The sequence below is a fragment of the Sinohyriopsis cumingii genome, chromosome 16 (assembly GCF_028554795.1).
Source record: "Sinohyriopsis cumingii isolate HCF-2022 chromosome 16, ASM2855479v2, whole genome shotgun sequence".
In the NCBI taxonomy this organism is placed as follows: Eukaryota; Metazoa; Mollusca; class Bivalvia; order Unionida; family Unionidae; genus Sinohyriopsis; species Sinohyriopsis cumingii.
This window is the reverse complement of record NC_142976.1, coordinates 67,156,985-67,184,756: the sequence shown is the minus strand read 5'-3', so window position 1 is coordinate 67,184,756 and position 27,772 is coordinate 67,156,985. Positions and strand designations below refer to the sequence as shown.

General features: G+C 34.4%; 2 protein-coding genes and 1 non-coding gene across 4 annotated transcripts in view; 1 reads left to right on the top strand and 2 right to left on the bottom strand.

Moving 5' to 3' along the window:
• Positions 1-13,636, bottom strand: part of LOC149780709 (WW domain-containing oxidoreductase-like) — a 30,186-nt gene extending 16,550 nt beyond the window's left edge. The window contains exons 1-4 of the mRNA XM_089937755.1: positions 13,339-13,636; positions 7,960-8,024; positions 5,116-5,173; positions 4,550-4,728 (exon numbers count right to left, since the gene is read on the bottom strand). Of these exons, the coding sequence (XP_089793881.1) occupies positions 4,550-4,728; positions 5,116-5,173; positions 7,960-8,024; positions 13,339-13,436 (400 nt within the window). The 5' untranslated portion in view covers positions 13,437-13,636. The remainder of the gene's footprint in view (positions 1-4,549; positions 4,729-5,115; positions 5,174-7,959; positions 8,025-13,338) is intronic.
• A 206-nt stretch (positions 13,637-13,842) lies between these two features.
• Positions 13,843-13,914, top strand: Trnaq-cug (transfer RNA glutamine (anticodon CUG)). Its single transcript has one exon. It is a non-coding gene; the product is annotated as a tRNA-Gln (tRNA).
• A 4,984-nt stretch (positions 13,915-18,898) lies between these two features.
• LOC149780707 (DENN domain-containing protein 11-like) overlaps positions 18,899-27,772 on the bottom strand; it is a 46,665-nt gene continuing 37,791 nt past the window's right edge. For both annotated transcript variants that reach the window (XM_089937753.1, XM_089937754.1), the window contains one exon: positions 18,899-24,726. In XM_089937753.1, the coding sequence (XP_089793879.1) occupies positions 24,528-24,726 (199 nt within the window). In that variant the 3' untranslated portion in view covers positions 18,899-24,527. The remainder of the gene's footprint in view (positions 24,727-27,772) is intronic.

The window sequence follows — 27,772 nt, the reverse complement described above, 5'->3', positions numbered from 1 at the left end:
TATTATTCATGATTACAGCAAATGACCCAAACATGATTTAATTTTAGCCATTGTTAATTCAAAATACTGAGCTTGGTTCACCCAATGCATGTTAAGAAAACAAAAGTTTAGTAAATCATGTTCCCTCAATAAGACTAACCTCATTGCATTACATTAGAATAACATTCTTTGCTACCTCTGAATCCAGCCCTCTCAGAATGACCTGTGTGCATGTGTGTTATGTAGACACAGGGAAGCAACTCTTACAGGTTTACTCCCCTATCAACCTGCAAATTGGCCACTATTATAGCTGATTTAAACCAGTTTTTCATTTAAGCAAGACCTCAAAGGATGCTCATATTAAGGAGAAGGGAGGGAGGAACCATTTGTAATGTGATCATGTAAGTATTATCAGAGAAACATAATTTGCTAAAAAATGTGCGTTCTCCATCAAATACATTACCTGATCATATTACATTAAGAGAACAAGTCAGAGAATGAGACAATGCTGAGCATCCAGTCTCCTGTGTCACCCAGCAGGAGCATGACTGTAGTACTAAATGGGTGAACTTTCCTAATGGTAATTTACTACAATAAAAGACCATTTGTTTATACACATGCGTGGGAAATCCATGTGAGATTCTGCACCTGAGTATTGTCTGACCATCAAAAGTTTCAGAGGCAAATCAAATGAAAGTGGTAAATTTATATCTGGGCTAGAGGTTGTGCTTTCATGAATGGGGAGTGATTACTGTCTGTGCAGCTACCACTACCCAATGTGATTCCATTCTCTCCTTAGCAAGGCCATTTCATGTAAATGAAACTAGAGAAGGTGGACTTGGCATATCAGTCAGCTAACTGCACTATGTTCAGAATTTAAACATTACATTCAAGACAAGGCTCACAGAAGTCACTTGTATTTCATGAGCTGAAATCTTCACCTGATCTTGTGAGAGTTCAGAGTATGCTCACTTAAGAACTCACTTTAGCCACGGAGACTGTGCTTGTGGAGTTATGTATGGCATTCCTGCCTTCTGCAGTAGTCTTTCACAGTTGATGCTGTTACTGTCCATGCATCTCAGGCAACAGCTGAGGATAGACATACTGGGTCCTGCATCTTTGCTACTCTCGAAAGATCAATCAAGGCCAGGGAATGGATAGTCATTGTTTGTTGACTAGTGACAGCAAGCTGTTCTTAGGAAGGAACCAGGTTGTGTCATTAAAACAAATAAACCATTAGAATAGAACTATGTGTAGTCTGGATCTATGTGTATCGTATATGCATGTTGATGTTAGTGTTAACAAACTGCAAGTCATGTATGACAGCTGCTTCAATGTGTGTGGTGAGAGAGGAAGACCGTGGTTTAAACTTTGATGAGCTTGGCGTGTCAAGCCCCATGACAGATTCCACTGAGAATAACGCAAGTGAGTAAGTTCAGATTTGTCAGAATTGGATTGCAAATCAGAGATTAACTTGCTGCAGTAAACATCATCTCTTCTATGAAGTCCAAATTTATCTGAGATCATTGAATAGTATCCCTTTATTGTGACAGGGGCTAACTTCTTGTCTATAAAGAGAATGAGAAAAAAGTTCACATTGGGGAATGATCAGTGAGAGTGGTGTGACTTCTTAGATCTGACTCCAATCACTGACAACATACAATTTCCCCCTTTATGTCCTCAAAGTGGAGGATCATGGCTATTTCAATCCTCTCCAAGACTAACGGTCCAAATTCCTCTTCAATCAGGGCATTCCTTAAAAGAGCCAGGAAAGAAGGAGTTTGTTTGGACATGGAGGGATTGGTGGAGATCGTGACAGCTTGGGCAGAATTGAGATTGATACGATTTGTCTGGGTACATTTGTCACCATATCAAGCAGATCTTTGATCCAGGGTGTTTCATCTTAGTAAGGCATCAATCAGAGGTACTGCAGCATGTCCCCATAATTTATTATTGTTTTTGCAATCAAAACTGATGAAGGGAAGGATTACACTCCAATTGCGGTACCACCCAGGTGATTAAAGAATATGTACAGCCGGTACCTCAAGGGTAGTGGAAAAATGTAAAATAAATGTCAAGCGTTGGATTGCCCCAAAGGATACAGACCTGATGGAACGTTCTTGGAGGGACAACTTTGTATGAAGCCATTTTCTTCCCTTGATAACAAGCAAGACAGAACTCTGAACCAGACAGGATGTGATGGACTTGAATATTAACTGATATTGTGAGTACCCATGAAGGTATTTCCCCCACAGTGAGGACAAGGTCAGCTGATTGTTCTGCATCACAAGTAAATTTTCTGATATTATCTGTACCATGTTTCATAGATATGTTTCATCTATAATTGGAAGGCACTGAGAATAGCTTTCATTTCCCAGGGGCTAAATATGAACAACTTTCTCGTTAAGAAAAGTTATGCCACTGACGATCACAGGTCTACTGGTAATCTAGCACTGAAACTGGTCCATCCCTGCATTTAGTAGGAAATGGAGCCTAAACAATGTCATGTCTGATGCTTTCTCCATTGTACAATTATACTTTCAATGTTTTTGGGAGAAAGGTGCAAAGTTAATATTTGTTAAGAGTTCCACATCGTGATGGACAAAATGTTGAACAGAGATAAGGTCGGACATTTTGTACAGTGATTATCTACCATGAACTGTGACTGACGTTGAAGTTGTATTTAAAGTTGTTCATGTCTTTAGCCCAAAACCATCACCAAATGGTTTGGTAGTGTGTTATCCAGGAATGCTGCCTTGTCTGTGGAAGATGTCCTGAACTGGGATATGATTTGGTCTAATGTTATACTTATGGTCCAACTTCAATATCATGGTTGATGCCTTCTCCAACCCATGAATTATTCTTTTTATGCATTTGAGTGAAAGTTAAGGGTTCCATATCTATATAAACCAAAATATTGAGAAGGGAGAAAGCATGACTTCTCTGCAATAATTATCCACCACACAATGAGCAAAGTAAGGTTGCTCACGTCATTAACCTAAAAACCAAAAGCCAAACTTCCCCAATCTTTTTATGGTGTGTTGTGTAGAAATGTTTCTGTCTCTAGAGTGGAAGGCCTAAACTCTTAGTGAGACCCATTGGCTTAGATTGGGGCCGTATGAAATAGTATACTGAAGTACTTGTTGGACATGTTAAAACTGATAAAGTACTAGTTACATCCCTATCGCAAATCTCAAGTACCAGTAGACTTCATAACAAGAAATGTTCTGGAGTAAAAACCATGGTTGTGTGTTTTATACCATTTACACCATCCATTAAAAGCAAAAAACTGGATTTTCTTGTGTAAAAACATTCTCCTCCATGGGATCACTTCAAAGTTCCTTCAAGAAAACAGAAAGATGAGAGTGGAGGGTCCAGATAACAAATAATGAGTTAAAACTTTAAAAACATCCATCCAGTCTGTACAAAATATAATCTATCAATGATCTTTGGCACACGTGCCAATACCAAGATATGTATATGTGTAATTTTTGCTATTATTGGTGGAAAAAGTGCAATCAGAGCATAAAAAGCGTAATCTATGTATTATTGTTACTAAGATTAGAACCCTTACTTTGCTATGACATTGCAGCTAATATATTACATGCCATAATTAAAGTACACTGTATGAAAAATGTAATTTATTTATTACTACTAACCTGATCTGCAGGTCAAAATACTTGGCACAAATGGGCCAAATCCACATGGATTAGACCCAGAATACAAACACAAAACATACTGAAAACTTATTTATATTCAACACTCACTTTAACTTGTCTACATGTCTAAACCTTTTGCCAAATGATGGTAAATCATAAAGTCCACAAACTCTGTCCTCAATCCAATTGCTGTACTGCATCACTCTCATCTTCTTCTATCAAATTTTTTATAACAGTGCTGAATTGTCCTTGTTCAGTAAAGATGATGCATATTTAGCAAACTGGAGTTACTTCCATTGACAAAACATTAATTCAGTCATATACCAGTGCCAGGCTCATCCATCCTTAATCTCCAATAAGCAAGTATATACTGTCAGTTGTTATTTTCCCAATAAAGTTAATTAACCCACTAATAATCAATCAACATTACCATTAACTGGATTAAGATTTGGAATGATCTGCAGTAAGTTACTCTGTAAGACATATGATACAGTGTACTGTCATTTATCCAACAAAAATTACCTACAGACCTACTATACCTTTGTACAGGTATTGATATGTATTCAAGTTCATGAAAGAGACGATTAATTTGGCTAAGTTACTGGCATGTACATTACACCCCTTGACTACTGCATTTGATACACCTCTGGTTTTACATTTTCATTATTACAAGCACAGTAAACCAACTTAACACATCTCACATCATTTAACCAATGAGGCAGTTGATTACAGCAATGGATCAATAAACGGTTGATTTGTACATGTCCAGTACCAGAGCTTGAACATGAGACTGTCACTTAAACTTTAAGTCCAAAGAAAGTCAGTTAAATAGAGACGGAGAAACCGAGCTGACAGATATATTTGATTAATAAGCCTAGTGACTTTTCTATGTGTGCTCTCTGAATACAAACCAATGCCACTGTTGGCCCCTGTTACAATAGCATATTGTCCTGTCAGATCCCTCCCCTGTAAAACTTCAAGAGCTGTACTGTTTCCATCAAATTTCTGTCTGAATGTTGTGTTATCCTCCTTCACTATTTCTGCAAAAGCCAGCCGGGGGTCTGTCAGAGTGGTCTTCTGATTGACGTGGCTGGAAAAATAGTAGTAAATATTTTGTAAGGTATATTGTAGAACATGATGCTTTAGAATCATAACAGTTTTACAAATTCTGTCAAATTCAGCATATGCATGGGGTAATTTCTGCATGGTTATATTTTCACAACTTTTATGGTAAAGCAGACAAAGTACAGAAGTAAACTATTTGTGTCACAAAGTGCCATATTCCCCAAAATTAAATACCCAGAATGTCTTAAAATAATAAATATGTAGAAATTTAAAGAGGAACTTCCATGGGTTTCAAATGATGATTTACAAATGCCCTGGAATTAAACAGACTGAGTCATATCAGATTTTAAAAAAATGTTTCTCAAACTATTTTCAGCATTGTGCAAAAGTCTATGGTATTGGTTTGACTTACTCCACATAAAATACAAGTCCATCTTCTCCAACCTTCCTCTCCCAACCATAGGGCAATTCTGAAATTATTGTAAAAATTTAATTTACAAGTACATTTTCTGTAACAGATGCTGATATATAAAAAAACGTATTTTATTAGGCAATGACATTATATAATACAGTATGATGAAATGTCAAATATTCTGTAAACAATAGTCTCCCCAAAAGATGTGTACTCCACTGGTCAAAATGCAAATCCAGAAACCTATAAGAAATCTGTTTTCTATTATACTTCATAAGATTATGTTATGAACAATTTTAAGTAAAATATCTTTTAAAGAACACACACACAGAGTCAAGGAATTGTATGAATCCCTTTATTTATTAAATACATGTACTCTGGCTTCGTTTTTTGTGTACAGCAATACCAGAGGGTGATTTATGTATATTGTACAATATTTCGAAACAGTGAGTTCAGTTCATCCTATGCCGCATGTGCAAAGTGCTTTCGATGGGAAAAACTTATATATTCATCAAACACACAATGTAGGGCTACATTGTCTGTGCATAATTACCTCACCATTGTATTATTGGACACAGTTAGGTTCACTTCTAAACCTGTTTATTGCTTTGTAATAGTTTAATAATGTGTATAAATACCTCACCATAGGTCAAAATCAATATACTACAGAAATGCCTTGTCAGTGAGCAGTCTACTTAAGGTCTTTTGCATCTTCAGCTGTAGAGGTATGAGAGTTACTTATTAATTTCTTAAAGTATATTATAAGTTACAGCTACTGTACTACCACGTTTAGTTTTTTGTATATTTTCTATGTAGCTCCAGCAGGTGTAGTATAATGCAAAGATTTTCTATTCCTGTATGTGACTTAACAGGAGATCTATATTAGCAATACAGTTGCAATTTATTAAGAAACATTTAGTATCATAGTATTTGTTTCTGACACAGGTAGGTTCACTTCAAAACCTGTTTACTGATTTGTAATGGTGTGCCGATAATTTATATTTGCATAGCTTATCGTATATAACATCATTACGTGTCATTCTTAGTACACGGTGTTAGATTTATTTTCAGCTGATCAGAGTTGGTGGGGTACCAGCTGTACAGCTGACCATAGAAGCTGACCATAGCAGCCGTAGAGCTGACTGAACAGTGTTTTGCTGGTCGAGTAGCAGGTGATCGAACGTTGCTCACCAATTGGCAGGCACTGACTGACTGACTGACTGACCCAGTGATTGAATGGTGGTCAGTGACTACCTGTAATGCTGACTGCTTGATTGACCAGTGTGACTGGTAGCCAAGTATTCTGGTGATGGAGCGTTTTGTGTAACTCCATACATGTATTCTTTTAGCCATTGGATAGTTTTTTTTATTTTTATATCCAGTGTTTTTGGTGATTGTAAAGATATACTGTATAATATCTATCCCATTTTCACATCATTTTACTGAGTAAAGTGCATCATTTTTCACTATTTGAGTGAATACATCATTTTACTATATGAGTAAAGTAATCATTTGTACTATTCGAGTGAAACATCATTTTTGTCGTGTGAAATTATAGTGAATCATTAACCTTTGTCCTTGTACTATGCAAGGTCATTTACTTCTATTCACATTTATGTTAATTATTAGGTTCGTGCGGATTGTGTTAACTGGTCCAATATCTGGATTTTATACATGCACATATTAATCTTAATTCTTTTTTCATTCAAGTCATTCGTCAATTAATATTGTATTTGTATCAACCATCAAAAGTGTTCTGTTGTGAATTTGAAATCCAACCTGGTCTTCTTGTGTGCTCAAGTTTTGTCTGTGACTGAGGGGTTTGGAGCTTTTGTCTACCTGACTTTGACATGATGTTAAGTAGTAAACATGATGTTTACTAAATCTGTGTCAGAGGTCAGTCTTGTTTAAATTTAAACTAGGTTTTTCTATCATAGGTCAAGTGAAATTTGTGTATATAGATTTGGTAAACAATTACCCTTCCTGTTTCTTATCATTCTCTGGCAATCTATGATCAGATATAATTATAAAAGAATTATTTATTTAAAATATTCATTAGAATTACAAAGTAGCCATTGACTTTTTAAGCTAAAACATTACTGTAGAATTTCTGAGAACTCATTCAAATACATTCTGGATTGTATATGTGGTACATCATATCATTCGAGACTATCGGAATACATTTGGAATATTTCTATACTTTTGGTCTTGTGACAGTACATTTAGGATTATTTGGGATTTAATAATGTGTATCTTAAATTTTCACATTGTAACTTAGAGAATTAAATTATGTGTTGTTTTTACTATACTTGTTGATTTTGCTTGTTACATAGTATATGACCTAATGTCGTAACAATATACAGATATTGTGTGCACGTGTCTTTGGGCAAAAGACGATTGTTCATATGGCCATTAATCATTGAGGATTAGAAATAACAAGATTTTCATAATATCTTGGGGCCATATCAGAGGGCAGATTGGCACCATTTTAACACAGAACTAGACATCCAAGTAAAACATCTCGGGGAAATTACTTGCTGATATTACATTCCATTTATGAGTATTAATAACAAGATTTGTAAGATGGCTGTGATTGTGGCCATATTCATTGTTAGATATGCACCATTTTCAATCACAATGACACCATAAAAAGTTGTCTGGTGATACATCTTTGGGTTAATGAGGAGTATTAATAACAAGATTTTTTAAAAGATGGCTGCCATGGTGGCCATGCTGGATGTCAGTATGGCACCATTTTCATTAGGACAAACTAGACATCATAAAAGGATGTCTGAATGGCAATGAAAAAATGTCCTTGGGGGTTAAGTCATACATTTTTCATACCTCCTTTAATAGTTTTTCTTTTGCCTGTTGTTGGATGTGTCCACTGTGTTGATTTAGTCTCATGACTGAAAATAAAGATGTCAAGAACAATGATTGTTCCCTATGAAAAGATCAGAATAGTATTGCCCATTATAAAACACTGTTAAGCATGGCCATGCATGCAATGAATCAGATTAAATTGCCAGAGTTCTACTTCATCTGTGCTGCTTAACTTTGTTTATTTCAGTTCTTGGTTAATAATAACCAATTACCGTGGTATATAACAACCTCACATCTTATTAAATAATACTATTGTTATGGTTCAATGCTCTATTTGACTCAGCTTTGTTATAACAGGATTCAGTTTAATGTTACCTCTCTTAGAACACAGGCTCCCGTAACAGGCATTATCAAGAGGGGCACTGTACATGTACAATGTGTAACATCAAAATATTTCTAACTTCTTCAGGCTGCTTTCATCTAAGTCAATAAATGTGCAGGTGTTACTAGAATTCCATATGCTGACTTCCAAGTTTATCTTCCTTTGTAACATTTTTTTAAAACTCTCAACATTTTGTTTTAGGTATTGTGGTTCCCTATTATGAGGCTATCTTTCCTGCAATGAAAAGGTGATCTCATAATAGGGGTGACCTTTCATGTGGCTGACAAAATGGTAAAAAAATAAACTATTCTGGTATCTCAGATCAAGAGCTGAAGTAGAAATGTTGTTGTTGTTCTAGGGTTTAATGCCATTTTTCAGCACTGGATAGGCTACACATGGCGGCCAGTATAACTGGTGGAGGAAGAACCTTGGAAAACCCAGGGAAGAACCACCGACCCACAAGAAGCTACTGGCAGGCTTTTCCACGTACCCACGCTAGCCAAGCCTTGGACTCGAACCCACGCAGACAGAGGTGAGATGGCAGTGATCCAGAACAGTGAGCGCTTTAGACCACTCGGCCACTCGGGGCCCCGCTGAAGTAGAAACATAAACTGCATAGTAATCCTGGACAACTTATCAGTAAAAGCTTGGCAGCCATATGATTTCAAGTCAAAGCTCTGATGCACAACCACTACTGGTCAAATCCCAGCCAAACAACGAACTTTTGGTGGCAATAGTTGAAAATAAGTGTTTGCCATGATGAAAAATCAATAAAATACGCTCTCTATATGAAATGATAAAAGTAAAATTATAGATGCCGACACTCATTTTCACATAATTTTTAAGAACTCCAACAGTTCATTATAAAATAATTTTTTAATAAGACAATTTTGCAGGGCTTCAGATTTTTTACAAAAGAATTGTCTGGTAGACAACCATGCTTTTTGAAAACTAATAAGTAAGTTTATTAATTATGTACTTTCTCATGCATGTATAATGATCATTCATGGCATTCTTAGTTCAAATCCTTTCTCGTCTGCTCAGAACAGATATTAAAAGTTGGACAACAATTATTCCTTTGTGCTGCATGACATATCTGAACATTTCAAACTGTTTCAACAGTATTATATTTCTTTTAACAGGAAAAGGAAAACCTTAGTCACCCTTTGATAATAATAGCATACTCAAGGAATAATATCTTTTCTCCCATGATAATAGGAATATGTCAGAAATCACACATTAATAACCTTGAATGATGGCTAGCTACACATTAAAGAGGCAAAGGAAGAAATCAGAAAATTTAGGAACAATGACCTGGAAGGTAATGATGTTTTTGTCCTTACACCAGTGTAGAATGGCAAGCCAATTTCCTCTGTATGACTTGAAAGTGAATGGCCTTCTAGCTGTCATGGTTCTCCTGACTCTCTGGACATGGATAGAAAACCTGGAACCTCACATGCTTCTGCAAGTTGAGTAACTTACTAACCAAGGACTTGACTTTACCCAGTGGCAACTGTTGATCAGAACCAATCTGCAATTATGAACCCTCACTTTCTTTACCACCTTCAAGAACAAGATGTATGGGGTAAAGACAGTTACAAAACCCCTCCCACTTGATTTGTAGGGTACTCATAACATGTGGATCTAGAAATGGATAGAAAGGCAGGTAATTTGTGGTTCCTCCTTATTGCAAAGATGTCTATCATCAGACAGTTAAACAGTGAACAAAGCCCAAAGGATTGAAAGATCACTCCATGTTCCCCTGACCTTTGGTAACCAGAAAACTAAAGGTAAAGATCTGGAAAGTTTAGCCTGCAATCTACACTATATCTCTAATGCCATCTCTGAGGGTAGCAGCTCAATCACTTGTAAAATATCTCCCTTGATACTGAATTTGGAGTTAATAAGAGAGTGGCACACCAAATAATTACTCTTATGTCTTATGAATTTGGAGTTTCCAAGTTTCTTGTGAACTAGCTGGTTTGGGGAAGGAAAAACAACTGTTTCTTCCATCTCCAAGACTTCCTACAAAATGATAGGGCCTGTCACAACCCAAAGCTCTATGAGTGCAGAAGATATGCTGGTGTTGAAGCTGCACTCTTATCCTTCTGGTGAGGAACATTTCACTTCTGTATTTGAGACTAATGCAGCCATAAAGTGGAAGTGGCTGGCAATAATAGTTGATGGGGCAGTTCCTGTGCAACCTGCTTCTGATTTAAGTAACAAGTGTAGAGAGAAATTCAATCTTCCGAAGTCTTTGTTGCATGAAGACATAAGAGTAATTATTTGGTGTGCCACTCTCTTATTAACCTCGGCATGCAGAAAATAGAAAAAAGCAACTAAATCAAGTAGGGATGACACTACAACAATGTTTTGGACCAGAATGTCTTGATTCTGAGGTCACGAGCACTGCTTATTCCGCTACATTCGGAAATGAACACAATAACGAAAGCTAAAGTTGTTTATTTGACGTACTTTTATAAATGACCACATGTACATCTCTGGGTCTTTCTGCCTCTGAATTCAATCTGTAAATATCTACATTTTCCCACGCAGCCACCAGTCAAAGCCTTTGAATTTGCCTCCCATTATTGCATCATGTTCTTTTTTATGTACTTTTATAAAATGGCAACATGTATTTATCAAGGGGTCTTTCAGTCATTGAATTCTGTCATTGTAAATATCAGCACAGCTAACTGATCAACACATTTTCCCACTAAGCAGGTGGCTGAAGCAGAATTAGCAAGTCTTTGAATTTTGCCGCACACCTATTACATGTGTATGGAGGACCCCCGCCTCAGTGATTTTCTGTGTCCCAGATCAAATATTGGCATCCAAATACGCGTAATTAAGCATTACCGAGATCTCTGATCTGCCATTATTTCCCCATGATGGGTTCACTTATGGTTCCAAACTGATATTTATGAAGAACACAGCTGTTAAAATATTCATACTACTGATTATATTCATAAAACACAAATTGGTATTTACATAAGTTTAAGTTTAAGAACACAAGTTTGTATGCTTTTATTATCAAAGGATAACTTACAGAAATTGGGCAGTAATAGTTGCTAACATACTTGGGAAAGGGTTAATGGTCAATCAGTTATCAAAACACACGCCTGTGAATGTGCAAGAGTTTTTTTGTTGGTGCAACTGATATCAACATCAGCTATTTGATGGCTTGATGACTACATTTCACCTTGAGCAATAAGATAACACTGGGACTAAACTGGCTAAGGCGAGGAAGCATCTAAAAATGGATGGTCGTGTATCTCTAAAAAATCACAGGGCAAAGTCATTTTCACTTTCCTAATAAAAGGAGGCGCGGTTAACTTTTTTTTAGGCGATTTAGTCACATACTTTGCCAAGTAGCATGATCCCTGACTTGTACATAAATATAAGTTTAAAAAAAATTTACTGGCAAAATCCTTTTTATGCCAGCCATTATTTCTACTCATTTATGCTTGCTTGATGATGTCATCATAATGCATGTAATGTAAAAGGTACAAAGAATACAAACTTATGGTTTGCATTTAAATGCAATATGGTAAACTAATAAAATGCAGTTATTGTTATAAGTTGTATTTGACAACTGTTAGAGCTTCTAAGGAGGCGTAATTGACATTACATTTTGAAATGAAGCCCTATGCTGTCCAGAAGCTTAAATCAATCAATGTTTTATGTACAGCCAGCAACAGACTGTGATTGTTATATACAATAGGTAAACAACAAAGAGACTTAATGGCACACATAATTTATAAACCATGTCAAAAGTGTGAACAATTGATCCAAGTGTATTTATTTAATTATGAATACCACTATTGGTATAAAGTAGCAAAACCACATTATTTATATAATTACTGGTTATAATAGTCATGCTACTTTAAGTTTTTCCACACAAGATTAAGTGATCAATTTATAACATGCCTCTATAATTTGACCAATCAGAGCAAGATAAACTGACACACATCCAAATTTGTGAAAGAGGAATCTTTGTATGTGCTATGTCTTACATTCTAGGACTATGTTATTGTATTTTGAATGGATGTGTATAGCTTTTCATTATTTTGGTGATTCTGAAACGATAAAAGACAAAAGTCAAATCTAGCGGAGGCTGGTGTCATGCTTGCACTCCTTGTGCTAATTTATAGTACTGATGAGGTGATTTTGTGTTGTCAGCGATTTCATTGTCCATTATAGTCCTACAACGTAAGACACAGCACATGTTGGTTTTATTTTAGTGCTATGTCTTATTATCCAAATAATGGCCTTGTATAGCGTGTTCCGATGTAGTTGACATCGGAATGAGTGGTCAATGTTTCAAGAATATCTCACACATTTGGCAGCATATATCGTCACTCTTCCACTAATTTATGTGTAATTAATATACTTACTGTGCTGTCTTTATCCTGGCAGAATGAAAATATGACACAAGCAAATAAACGTATTTTCATGTTCTGTTGACATACATTTGAATCTGTTGCAATGTGACAGTAGTCGAGGTATGCCAAAGTATGTTTAAGTAGGTTCATGTGGCGGATATGTTTCATGAACGAAATGAAACGTTGCTTTACAGTTCCAATAGGTATAATATATTTGTATTCGTTTAAGAATAATTTTTCAACTTAACCCGATTTCGGCATTCCTGGCTTTCATCGCTTTCCAGTCCACTGAAATATAGGCCAACGAAACTTGAAAACAGGTCTATTTCTTTTATGAGAATTTGAATTTATTATAGAAAAGACATCAGAGTAAATAAAGTCTGACTAAAACATTATTACTTTATTTTGTAGGAAAGCGTCATTTTAGTTGCCAGTTGTGTGAGATATTCCTGAAAATGTGACTTTCGTTACGACGTTACACTGTTTGTCGACATCAAAACAAACTATACAGCGCTGTTAGTTAGGCCGTAAGACCCTGACGCCCAAAACAAATATCAGCGTCAAGGTCTTATATGTAGGAATACGTCCATTACTGATACAACGTCAGATTCATGTGGTGCGAGTGAGATATACTTCGCATAATAGACTTTTCCACTAAGTGTAACTCTTTCTTCCCATCCCGGCGGTACTTCATCATCGCTATCAGTGTCCAAAATTGCGTTGTCTGCCATCTGTTGTCAACTTTGGGTCAGTACTAGATGGCAAGGACCAGCGGTAGGTGTACATGGATAAGGAGTAACGAATGCTGTCGCATGATCACGAATAAGACGCTTTTTATAAATTCAAGAATAAAGTTATGCGTTCATCAAACTGACGTCAATAGAGTGTTTGACTGAAGAGTATGCCGTCCTTACACAGAGTTATCTCAAACACATGGGAACCAGGCTATTGACGGAAAGGGACGAACAATGTTCGGATAGCTATTTGGAATCAGAAATCAACACCATATGTATATATGATATATAGAATTACAACATTATATTTAAGCTGAAACACACCATTAAAAAAATATAAAATACGTTGAATAATGATTGATTACTGTTAATTACCTACTTTGCATCCCCTTAACTCATCAAAGGTCCCATGGTGTAATGGTTAGCACTCTGGACTCTGAATCCAGCAATCCGAGTTCAAATCTCGGTGGGACCTGATGAAACTTTTTTTTTTTCCTCCAAATTATTTCAAAATATTATTAAGCTATTTCTTCCATATTTTCTTATAACCTCAAGCCAACACAAATTTTACTTCATATTTTTTATCTTGATTCTGGTTTAAAGTTTGTGCTTGAGCACCTTTTTAGTACTACTGGGTGTTGTGAAGATGACAGTGATACCTAATATTGTGGACAATATAATTTTACAAATACTTTGCCATGCATAATTTAAACTTATCTGGTGCAATTCATCGTTCAATACACCTTTGGAACAATAGCTCTCCCCAGTAACATAATATATACCTTATTTACAGTAACATTTCCAATGTCTCCTAATGTGCATTTTCTTTACACTAAAAATGCCACATATGGGGAAGTGATTATTCTCATTAGTCCTTTTTGAATTTTAATGTACCAATTTTATTCTAATAAAATCACACAAAAATGACCATATTTACTAATTTTTAATTTTAATGCACTAATTTTATTCTAATAAAATCAAACAAAAATGGCTGTATTTACTGATTTTGAATTTTAATGTACCAATTTTATTCTAATAAAATCACAAAAAATGACCGTATTTACTAATTTTGATAATGTAAAATCAAACTCTGAAATGGATAATCATGATTAATCTAATACCCTTGCACACGTACCTTTTGTGACATCTCGAAGTTTGTTGCTTTTCAAAACTAGTACTGTATAAGACATTCCACCCCACAAGGGTCAGGGAGTCAAGATATCATTTATTGACAGTTATATAGTTATGGTGTTGGAGAAAAAAAAAACATGAATTTTGTTGTACAAGTACACAAAAATATAAGAAAAGTAAATGAGAACAGGGACAGGGTATAATTATCTTCTTCCAAACATGAACTCTATCCATTTACCAGTAGCCAGAATTAAAAACTTTTAAAAAAATCAACATTCAAACACTTCTTCACAAGATGCTGCAAATGGAAAAAGTTCTATGACAGTAAGTAAGCCAATCTCATCATGAATTAGTAATTAAGGTTATAATGTGAATAGAGGTTGACCATGAATTAGTAATTAAGGTTATAATGTGAATAGAGGTTGACCATGAATTAGTAATTAAGGTTATAATGTGAATAGAGGTTGACCATGAATTAGTAATTAAGGTTATAATGTGAATAGAGGTTGACTATGAATTAGTAATTAAGGTTATAATGTGAATAGAGGTTGACTATGAATTAGTAATTAAGGTTATAATGTGAATAGAGGTTGACCATGAATTAGTAATTAAGGTTATAATGTGAATAGAGGTTGATCATGAATTAGTAAGAGAGGGTTGTAATGTCAATAGAGGTTAATCATGAATTTGTAACTAAGGCTATAATGTGAATAGAGGTTAAACATGAATTTGTAACTAATGTTATAATGTGAATAGAGGTTCACCATGAATTTGTATCTAATGTTATAATGTAAACAGAGGTTGACCATTTGCAACTAAGGTTATAATGTGAATAGAAGTTGACCATGAATTTGTAACTAAGGTTATACTTTGACTAGAGGCTGACCATATGTAACTAAGATTATACAGTGAATAGAGGCCGACCATGAATTTGTAACTAAGATTCTGAAATCTCTCTTTGGTTAAAGCAAATGATGCAAGAAACTTTATTTGGGAATATGTGCTAATAGTGGTCATGGGCATATTTTCATGAGTGTTATATTGTTCTAAGCACAATGTGTACTGATACTATTTGTGTGAATACATACACCTCATCGTGTTATATATTATTACAGTTTTATGTTATGTATACATGTATTTAATTTCCATTGTTTTGCTAGTTATTTTCTTATATATTTTTGTTTCTTTCATGATATTCTGTAGGTTATGTAAAATTGTTTTTCTGTAGCTTACCTTGTCAAAAATCAGTGACAGTTTTGTAAACAACACGGTTGACCTTTTTTTGACCGAAGGATAAATATTAGGATTATTGTCTTGGTCTACGTCAAGGACATTGTGTTTGCCATGTTCTTTATTATAATTTTAGTAACAGACCTTCTAATTATAAGTAAAATTTTATCTTGTACACATCAGTAATCTTCTAGTATGAAATTTTCCATTAGGTAATAGATTTTTTTTATAAAGAAAATACTAATTGTGACCTAGGTCAGGTAGAGAAGTTTAATATCTTGTTTTTTGGGAAAATTAATGATTCCAGCAATAACATCTAAAGCAGAAACTCAGTCTTACTGTTGAGTCTAGTATTTCATTTGGGCTGGAATTTATTTATTCAAATTATTTATTCACTGGAAATACAAAGTCTCATCTATAATATTCTTGGAAATAAAGATTTGGATTTAAAGTGAAATTGAAATAAGGATATATTCTTGGATATTATTATCGTGATTCAACAAAAGACTGTTTGCACATCATTACTATTCTGGCCATCACAGGCACATCAACAAGTTCAGCACTGGATTTATTTTGAAACATCACTAAAGTTTATTCAGAACTTTAATCATTAGGACTTGTATTAGAAATTTTAAGATTATTTATTTGGGATTTAATTTGAATACCTTTGGTTTTTGTACATTTTCACTCTTGTATTTTAAGGAAATAAATTGTTTTGTAAATTATACAACACTTGTTTTGGTTTTGTTTTTGCTCTTTTCTGTTATATTGTTTAAGGACATAGATTCATAACAATTTATGTTTAGAAATATTAAAGAAATGTGATACAGTAAATCCAAGAATTCTATTTTTAATCTTATGAAATATCAAACATTATATACACATTCCCATTAGCTTAACATTGTTGATACCCATGAATATCCAGCAGTATTGACCATAATTAAATAAAAAAATTAAATGCTTAAAACTACTGTACCCTTGTTCATGTGGCACAGAATTCCTTAACAAGGCTGGGCATTCTGCACCACATGATATTGTGCTCAATATTTTTTTAGTACATTCCCATTATAACCTGTACACATCAGCTGTCAAAATGACTGGGCTGGGTAGGAAAGAAATACACTTAAAGGAAACATAATATAATTGTTTACTTTGAAAAGAGACACCAAATTTAGAATCTTTTCTCAGTTTTGTATTTTTTTATTTTACCCAAATAAATGAAATATAGGAATATATTGGATTATCCTAAAAATACAGGAAACTATAGAATATCTTACACCCTGAAATGGATAGAGCAACTGTATAAAATAGTTAAATTACATGGCAGATCACATGTTCATAAATGCTGTTTTTCATCTTCCTATAACAACTGTTGTAAGCCAGGCATGTTCAAATGATAATTTTGTGTATAACTGACTTGATATGAAGTTAATAGAAACATCTTTAGCATTCACTTATCCCCAGAATATGAGTATGTTGTTATTCCTTTATGTTCCTAGCATGAGCTGCAATAAATCGGATATTGTTCCTTTCCTTTTCCCTGCAGGAGCTGAAATGGGTCAAATGTCCTTCTGCATTCCTGGCTTGAGTCAGATGTTGCCCCTTTGTGTTCCTGGCTTGAGTCAGATGTTGCCCCTTTGTGTTCATGCATGAGCTGAAATGATTCACATGCTGTTCTTTGGTATTCCTGGCATGAACTAAAACTCAGATCTTGTTCCATTGTGTTCCAGACATAAGCTGAAATTGGTTAGATGTTTTTCCACTGTGTTCCTGGCAAACACTTAAAGGGGTCTGATTTTGTTCCTTTGTCCTCCAGTCATGAGCTAAAATGGGTAACATTTTGTTCCTGTATGTTCAGTGAATGAACCAAATCAAGTTAGATGGTGTTCCATTGTTTTTTCCAGGTATGAACTGAAATGGGTCAGATAGTGTATCTTTGTGTTCCAAGCATGAGCTGCAATGGATCAGTTATGGTTCCTTTGTGTTTCAGGCATAAACTGAGAAGGGTCAATATGGTTCCTTTGTCTTCCAGATATTAGCTGAAAAGGGTCAGATGTTTTCCATTGTGTTCCTGGCAATCACTTAAATGGGTCTGATTTTGTTCCTTTGTCTTCCAGTCATGAGCTGATATGGGTCAGATGTTGTTCAATTATGTTGCATGCATTAACTAAATAAAGTCTGATGTTATTCCTTTATGTTCCAGGCATGAACTAAATCAAGTCCAATGTTATTCCTTTGCATTCCACACATGAACTAAATCAAGTCCGATGTTATTCCTCCATGTTCCATGCAGGGACTAAATAAAGTCAGAAGTTATTCCTTTGTGTTCCAGGCATGAACTAAATCATGTCAGATGTTATTCCTTTGTGTTCCACACATGAACTAAATCAAGTCAGATGTTATTCCTTTATGTTCCAGGCATGAACTAAATCAAGTCCAATGTTATTCCTTTATGTTGCATGCATTAACTAAATCAAGTCCAATGTTATTCCTTTGCATTTCATGCATGAACTAAATCAAGTCCGATGTTATTCCTCCATGTTCCATGCAGGGACTAAATCAAGTCAGAACTTATTCCTTTGTGTTCCAGGCATGAACTAAATCATGTCAGATGTTATTCCTTTGTGTTCCACGCATGAACTAAATCAAGTCCGATGTTATATCTTCATGTTCCATGCATAAACTAACCTTGAGTCAGATGTTCCATTACGTTCCATGCAGGAACTAAATCGGGTCAGATGTTATTCCTTTGTGTTTCAGGCATGAGCTGAAATGGGTCAGATGGTGTTCCTTTGTGTTTTAGAGTATTTCCAAATAACCTTTAGCTACAGACTTGAAATCAATAAATGGAAATGTATTTTACTCTTCTGAAACCTAAGCAGATGAAAACTCACCATTTTAAGATTTATGTTTATGCTGAAGAGGGGTGATGTAGCCATAAGATGTGTGTGGTAAGCCATATTCAGATATGTGTGGAAAACTGCTTTTTTCACTAAATGTTACTGCAATGGATGTATTTATAAATGGTGTTGTAACAATTAGCCAGAGATGTAGTACAAGGGTTCTAAAACCTGACATATAGACTAAACAAAGACATGTAAGATTCGGAGTTTAATTCTTTCCACCTTATGTAAAGAATACATTTAATTCACTAGCTGAACATGAGATACAAACAAAACAGTTAACAAAGTCTGCCATTGTATATGTATTTAGAAATAAAACAAAATGTTATCGACAGCTTAAAGACAGTAACTGAAATACATTTTTTAGACAAATGTTTATATACTCACAAGGAATTTATAACTTCACTGATAAGACGAGAGGAAAATACACCAAGAAAATGATTATATAATAAGCAATAATTAATATGTACATGTACATAAGCAAGTCAATATTTGCACTTTACCCATCATAAAAGCTTCAAAAATGTGAATAGACAAAAAAATAGAAATATTATCACAAGTCTGGAGAATATCCAGTGTACCAGACATGTATACTTGTGCAATAAACATAAAAATGTCTTCTTGCTATATAACTATTTCACATTCATAATATTTTTCCTGGAAAGAAATTAAAAAGGAAAAATAAAATGAACACATTGTTTGTAAACTAAGTGTATAAACATTAACAGTGAATCTACAAAACCTAAGGTAAAATGTCCCATTTAAGAATATCAATCACTGTAGACAAGAGGTATTAATTTGGGTGTGGCTTTAATTCGGTGAAAAAGACCAGTGCATTTTCACATGGTTACCAATTTGTGGATCGCCAACTCCACCTAACAGCTACACAGATGTTAATAGATTGATTGCAACTAACAATGGCCCACTTTCCAGTCCTATCAATGACTAGGTGTTAAGTGTTACATAACTGAAAGCTTGTTCCATGATTTGTCAGAAAGGCTCCAACACCCACATGACTGCCACTATACAAGACATTTCAAATTCAAATAGTCATAACTCCAGATTTCTCATTTAATTTATATATTTTCAGTAACTCCTGAGAATTAAATTTACATGCAAAGGATATCTTTTTTACCCAATTTTAAATTAAATATTCATGCTGATGACTTGGTGGAACAACTATGATCCATCAACTAATACTACATTTTACCATTCTTTGGTACAGAGAAATCAAAACATACAAACTTTCTTATTAAAATTTGTATTCAATCATAATATGTTAGGGACTATATCCACTACCTAGCAAATTCAGCCCTTCCAAACTCAAAAAGTCACCATGATTTTTGGCTTGTTTAGCAACAGAAATGTCAAAAGGTAGACATCCTACCAAGTAGAAATCAGACTAGAGTGAACTCCTCTTGGACACACTGGCGCCAGATTAAATCATACTGGAGCCAATGTGCTTCTTCTTTCAGGCTATTAAATTCGGGGATTCCTTGGGAAGGTGTGCCCATATTATAAATGGGTATAATCAAAGAAACATTTTACTTCATAAACTGTTTTCTGCTTCAATTACATTACCCAATCATATTACATCAAGAAAATGGTCATGAGGTAAAAAGAGTTACTTCCCCTTCACCAAGACTGGCCCTGTTGCTGGTCTCCTAATGTTAGGTATTGTTAAAATAAGATTTAATTCCCTTTATTTTGGTATATGATTGACAGGTGTAATTTGGGATATAGAGAATTTAGATTGGTCTTTCTTCAGTTGTGCACCTTTCAAGACTGCTAGCTCCACTCAATCCTTTTCACTGCCTGGACTTAAAATAATTATATATATATATATATATATATATATATATATATATATATATATATATATATATATATATATATATATATATATATATTATCATCCATTTGTTACACAGTCAGAAATAGGTATTGTCTACTCTGGCAAGATTAATTTTCCTAATATTAATAACTCCTAAAATTAGTTTACTTTTGTACTAGTTCAGTCTCATTTTCTAAGTTCATGGGAGCAAACATTTTGATAGCTGTTTGCTTTAATGCATATAAAAAAGGCAGTGGTATATCAAAGGACTGATTCCCTTTGAGTGGGAGCCTGTTCTTGACCATGATAGCAGGAGCCGTCGTAAGAAAACCGAACCATCATGACGATAATGCAGACAGTTCTAATCAAATGATAATTCATGCATGATTTCTGAGTCAGACAAAGAGCCAAGGCCTTCATTCAAGATAGGGTCAATGTTTACAAGAAGGATAGAGAGGGATTATTTTTTTTTGCCTCTATCCCCTTCTCTAAGCATATTTGGAACAGTATTCCTTGATGATGCAGGGAGCTAACTTCTCCTGAAAGAGATAATGGAGGATGTTTGCCATTTATATATAGTTTTTATAAGAGAGATGTGTCTCTGCTTGTACCAGAAGAACATCCCTTCTATTCCCTTATAGGTTTCAGAGTGGTTGACCTTTGAGTAATTCTGGCTACCACTTGTTTTGGAGAAATGAATCTCCCAATACCTCCTTATTTGGATGGAAAACCAGCATCTGCAGTTGTTTCATTTGATGCAGAGAAAGCGATTTCATCCTGAGAATCTCCTTTGTCAAGTTGAAGTTATCACAGATCTGTGATTTTTACAACTTGGGGGAAACAACAAGGTTCAGTTGGAACTCTGATTTCCTCACTTTCTGCAATTCATTGAGAGCTGCAGGAAAGGTATATGCAGTTTCATTATTTCTGCATTCTGTCTGAAAACCTGCATGTGTGACTGTTTCAGCAAAAATTGAAGACACAAAGCAATGGTGAATTTTCACTGCCAGGTTGAGGAGATAGATGATCTATGATTATTTAGAGAAGACATCAGGATTTGAAATATTCTTTGAAACTGAATCACAATCTGATTAACTTTATAACAGGCTTGCAGGCATTTGTTTTATCCATAGTGACAGTAGTAAGTACTGTGATATGTGTGCACTCTGGACTATTACCGACCAGAAAATCTTTTCCAAATGATTAGCACTTGGTAGTTTTGTTGATAATTTAATTATGAAATAGAATCATCTGTCCAGATTTAATAAGAATTTTGATTAGTCAGGGTCCAGATTTGATATATCTCCAAGTGTGCATTTATTTATTTATAATACAAGAAAATATACTCTGTCAACCATACAATCTTTCACATATTCTTGCAATTATGAAATTGATATGTAATATCTTCAGACCACCCTAACCTGTCAATTTACTGTTATCAGTATGTTCAAAAATACCTCTCAATCTTTAAAGATAAGTCTAACTGCCTTTTGTGCAGAATAAGTATTCTGTGACCGTGTACACTGATTTTCAAAATTCCAGACATTTTTTTTTTATTTGACATACTATTGTATTACCTGTGATAAAACCTCTTTGGTTTACAAGATAATAAAAATGCTACAAAAAAATCTCATTCACACAAATACTTAAATTTTATATGTTTGTAGATGCATCACAGGAATGGTTTCTCGCAGAAGAACAAACTGAATACAACAATTCTGAAGCCATATGATCTGATTATATAAGCAAAATAATTTATCAATTAACAAAAAAGCCAAACTTTCATGAATGTGAACAAGAAGTCAATCACAGGTAAATATACAAAAATAAATAGTAACTTACATTCACATATACATAAAAAAAATAACTTAGAACAAATATAAAAGCTGATTTTCCCTGCTTTAATAGCTCTGTATTTGATCAAGACTTCATTCAAATATAAGTTTTCCACTTAACCTGATTGGCAGATGAGCTGCAGATGGAATTTGTTGCTATCAAGTTGTATCTGCAGTCTGGTGATCAGACCTTCCAACAGTAAATACAGTGAAGTTAAATTGTATTTACTTCAACTTAAGTCCAGAAATTGTATGTCACTTGTAATGATAAATGTTCACACATGACCTTGATCTCTGACCTTCTAACCATTAGGTCATTCAAGGTGCTCTACACTGAAATCTAAAACCCATAAAGGACTTTTGAAAAATTAAACCTCCAGGAAATAATCTTGGATCCACTCCTGCAGGATACATAGCAATTTATAAGAACTTTCACCACAGGCTGAGAGATACCAGTCAATATTCAAACTAATAGAATTTTTTTTGGATTTGCTCTAAGACATTTAATTTGCCTTCTCTCACACTCTAATGTGCAGCAAACAAAATAATACAACTCTGACTCTTCCTTGCCTTGCTGTCAACTCCCTATGTCAATTATTTTTCTAAACAAATATTTTTACAAAGACAATGAAACAATTATTTTACAAAGACAATGAACAGTATGACATCATCAAGTCTTATATAACATTATTACATAATCAGCCAATACAACCAACACTTGACAACCTGAGAAAGAAAAGTAAGAATTACAAATCTATGAATTGTCTTTGTCACAAAAGTCAGAATTAAGTGTTATCTGTTATTATTCTTCTGAGATTATTCTGCATACAAAAAAGAAATCAGTGAAATGTATCTGTAGCAAATAAAAACAACAGTAAAATTTGTTCACTAAGCGAAATTTTCTTCAGGCAGGAAAAATGAATGCAGATCACATTAACACTTAAGAATGAAATATTTGTACTTACCTACATTGCTTTTTAAAATTCAAAGCTCTTTATTTAAATTATTTTCTCATTGCAACTATTTCCATATATATGTGTTGTCCTTTTCTTCATGGAAACAAAAACAACAAAAAGACATGTATACTTGAGAATAATCACTGCACTAAAATCTAGTCATGGTTTATAAAAATGTGTTCTAAAGGATTTCAATGGGAACTTGCTGCAAAAATGAACTCCCAAATGACTCAAAAACCAGGCCCTGCAGTCAAAAAAGACAAAAACTGAGCTTCTACACCAATTTAAGATTCTGACTTTGTGATGTTACAATCATGATAATTCTTCCTTAATTTTTGCATCTCTACATACCTGCCAACTTGCAGTAATACTGTGAGGTTATGAGAATGATTTTCATTTCAAAGCTTTGAGTCCGAGTTCAATCTTGTGTTCAGGCAGTTGTGTGTCACCGGCAAAAGGAATAATGATCATGATGATTACATTAATGAAAAGTTGAAATACTGCCATCTGACTGATAAAATGTCATACAGTTTGACCACAATGGCACTGACAGATGCAAAAACTGGTACTGTAGATTCAGCTCGGCTTGATATAACTCAGTGACTCGGGAGATTATGAATAACCCTTGATGAACTGGGTTCTTGAAAATGTCAGAAGTGCAGAAACTCTGCAGTGGACTGCTGACAGTTGAAATTGGCAGAACAATATCAGAAGCAATGCGAGTAGCAAGTAAAACTGCAATCTGGTTTGTTTTCTTAAGGCTCATAGTTTGTGAGCAAAGAGTATGTCCTTGAATCATTAGACAATTGATACTGCCCCTACACTGTGTCACTCTCATAAAGATATGTCTAAAACACAAGTTTGTTCTTCATGAAAACAAATTATAGACTTGTAAACTTGTTGCTCTAAAAATACAGTAGATCGCTCAATTTTCTTAAGCACAGAATTTTTATAATTTAGAAGATAAACTTGATTTGCATCAACTATTATCAAAAGCAAGAAACCTTACTGCAAGGCATTACTCACTTAGACAATCATTTATCTGCACAAATTAAATCTTAGAAATATGCTACTTTCAAAATACAATGTACTTCTAATAAGTTGATGAGTATACAATGTCATGATTTACTATAATAAATCAATCCTGTGACAACCTGGTCCCATGATTTCTTGTAGAACAATGGATTTAGCTGCACCTTTTACTTTGGGCAACATGGATTGTCCACCATTAAAACCACATCAATCCCATAATGCTCCACTAATTCCATCAGAAACTGTCGATCTCCAACAGGGTCCAACCCCATGCTCTTCATGTGCTCATTGGTCAACTGCTGATCCTGAGAGTTAGCAACATCCAACAAGGTCTGAAATATCCTGTTGTTCTGCTCTGAGAAGAACCTGAAATATAGTAAGTTAACGGCAATTTTAATCAATACCATGATACTGCTGTAACAAGAAGTGAGATGAGTAATGTCAAAATATTGATAACAATTTGGTAGCAAATTATACTTTAATGATCCAACATCTTGATATCTGTCTATTTACCAAATCTGACTAAATCAGGTCAGAAATTTCATCTACCGAGTGGTAAAAAGTTCATACAATCGCATGTAAGACCACATCATCAATGTATGCAAAGCTCAATGATAAACTAAATTTGATAAAAATCTGATAATAGTCACAAACATATTGACAAGCGCAGCCAATCAGATACAAGCTTACCTCATTAAAATACAAGAATTTCACTTTTAAATGTATCCACAATCTAAATTATTTAAATCTAAATATATTGCTTAAGTTTAATCTAAATTGGATCAAATAAACAGCCACTAGAGTTGTAACAAGTTCTGGAAATCAGATGTAAGATCACCATATCAAAATGCATGAATCTTGCTCATTGCACACCTCATACAGGATCTGTGTAATACAAGTTTATTCATCTAGGTTCTGATCATGACTGAATCAGATATATGGCTTCCAGAGAGAAACAAATTCAGCCAATCAAATGCAACTCACTTTATCAAGATGGATGCATTCTGCTTGATATTTACTTAATCAAAGGTCTTGATGATATAAGCTACACCAGTGAGTACATATTGTAGTATATATATATATATATATTATTTGATTATAACAAGATCAGAGATATGGTCTCTAGAGTGGTAACAAACTTATCAAATGCATGATCATCTCCTTAATATGCAAACATCATGCTCATTTTATAACTCATCTTTTGGAAGGAAAATAAAGTCTCTAAAGCTAATTGTGGAATAAGGTCTGCCACGCAGATGTAAGGTATGTCATTAATATGTGCAGATCTCTATTACTATAGAACCTGTCTATGACAATGACAAAACAAGCTTATTTACAAAGGTGGAACAAAATTCAGATGGGATTCAGAATCCCGAGGGCTAATAATCTTAGCCAATCAGATAAAAGATGGCTGCATTAATATGTATAGATCTTGCTCATAATCATACTCATCCAAAGTCTTACAAGACTAAAATCTGACCAGAAACATACATGTACTATTGGTGACAAGCTCAGCCAATCAGATGCAAGGTCACATCACTAATATGCATGAATTTCACTCATAATCATACTCCAAACCAAAATTACAGTTACAGAGTGGAAACTAACTCAGCCAAATAGTCCAAGATCAACTCACAAATAATGTTAAATTCGAGCCCTGCATATCCAACGGGTTTTGATCATAATAAAAACTGTCTGACATTTTTTTATTAGTCTGTTTGCCAAATCTGATAAAAAGTGTTCCAGAAATAGTTCTTCAAGTGCTAAGAAGCTCAGTCTATCACATGCAAAATCACCTTATGCATATTAATGCATAGACCTTGCTCATACTAAAACACGTTATATATCTTGATGATATAAGCCTATTTGCATAGTTTTTTTTAAAAATGATCCAAAAAAGAGTAAATTGTTGACAAGTTTAGTCAGGCCAATAGAATGACATCCCATGAATAAGAATCATGCTCACAACTGTACTCATCCATGATCTCAATGCTGTAAACCAAGTGTAATCAAAATATGATCAGAAATAGTCTCTACACTGGTAACAAGCTGAGTCACTCACACGTAGGTCACCACAGTAATATAAGTGGATCCAACACACTAACATACTCATAAAAGATCTTGATCATACAAGCTTACATTCAAAGTTTCATCAAACATATAACTTCCAGAGTGGTAACAACAGAGACAATCAAATGCAAGATCACCTCATTAATAAGCACTGACTCATTATCAAAAGTCATCCAAGATCAATAACATAAACTATTCACTCAATAGTGAATCTCCAATAAATTGTGACTCTGCTGATAGCACAGAAGCAGACGTGGATCTTTCTAATATAAGAGGTCAAAAACATGCTCCTATTTGCCTAATTTTTAAAACTCATGTTCCAAAATGGTAGATGACTGCTCAATAAATCACTCATTTAATAGTTGAAAATTGTTTGTGTATTAATATGGAATCGACAATATGAAATTAGCAAATTTTAACTAAACTATTTTGCAAGACTTATAAAAAGAAAAACATTTTCTCAATAAATAAGACCATATACAAAAAATATTGACCAATGTAAATGTTAGGAAACCAATTTTTTTTAGTAAAATATGTTTATTCAGCAACAGTTACCCAATCATAATACTTATGGAGAACTACAATACCTCATAAATCCAGTCCTCTCAGATAAAAAGATAAAAAGCTAAAAGTTATCTGCCCAACTAGATGGCAATTAGATTGATCTCCCTTTGTTACAAGGATTGGTGCTAAATAATAATAATAATAATAATGAGGACTTTGTATAGCGCCTAATCTTTAGAAGCTCTAAGCGCTTTACAACATTAGACAACACCTATAACGTAAAAAACATCATAATATGATTACAAAAACTAACACCATGAAATGAGAAAACATGCTGAGAATATTTAAGGTAGGAAACATTATTAGGTCTTTAAGTTTGTTCTTGCAGTCAAAATAAGTGAGTTTTGAGAGCCCTCTTGAATGTGATCACTGTGTCTTTGTGTCTAAGTTCAGTGGGCAATTCATTCCACGTTGCTGAGCCCTGGTATACAAAAGAACGCTGTCCATATGACTTTGTTTTCATACTTGGAATAATGAGTATACAATTGTCAGAAGATGAACATAAATATCTTGCTGGTGTGTACACATGGGTGAGGTCAGATAGGTATTTTGGAAGTGTCTGATAGTGAAACGTAGCACAGGGAACAAATTTTGTGTTTGATTCTGGATCGAATGGATAGCCAGTGTAGGGTACAGAGCAGTGGGGAGGTGTGCTCTGATCGAGGTACTCTAAGTATGATCTGAGCAGCTGTGTTTTGAACTTTTTGAAGTTTCTGGAGCAGATATTGAGATGAACCAGAAAGAACTGAGTTACAATAGTCCAGTCTTGAAAGTACTA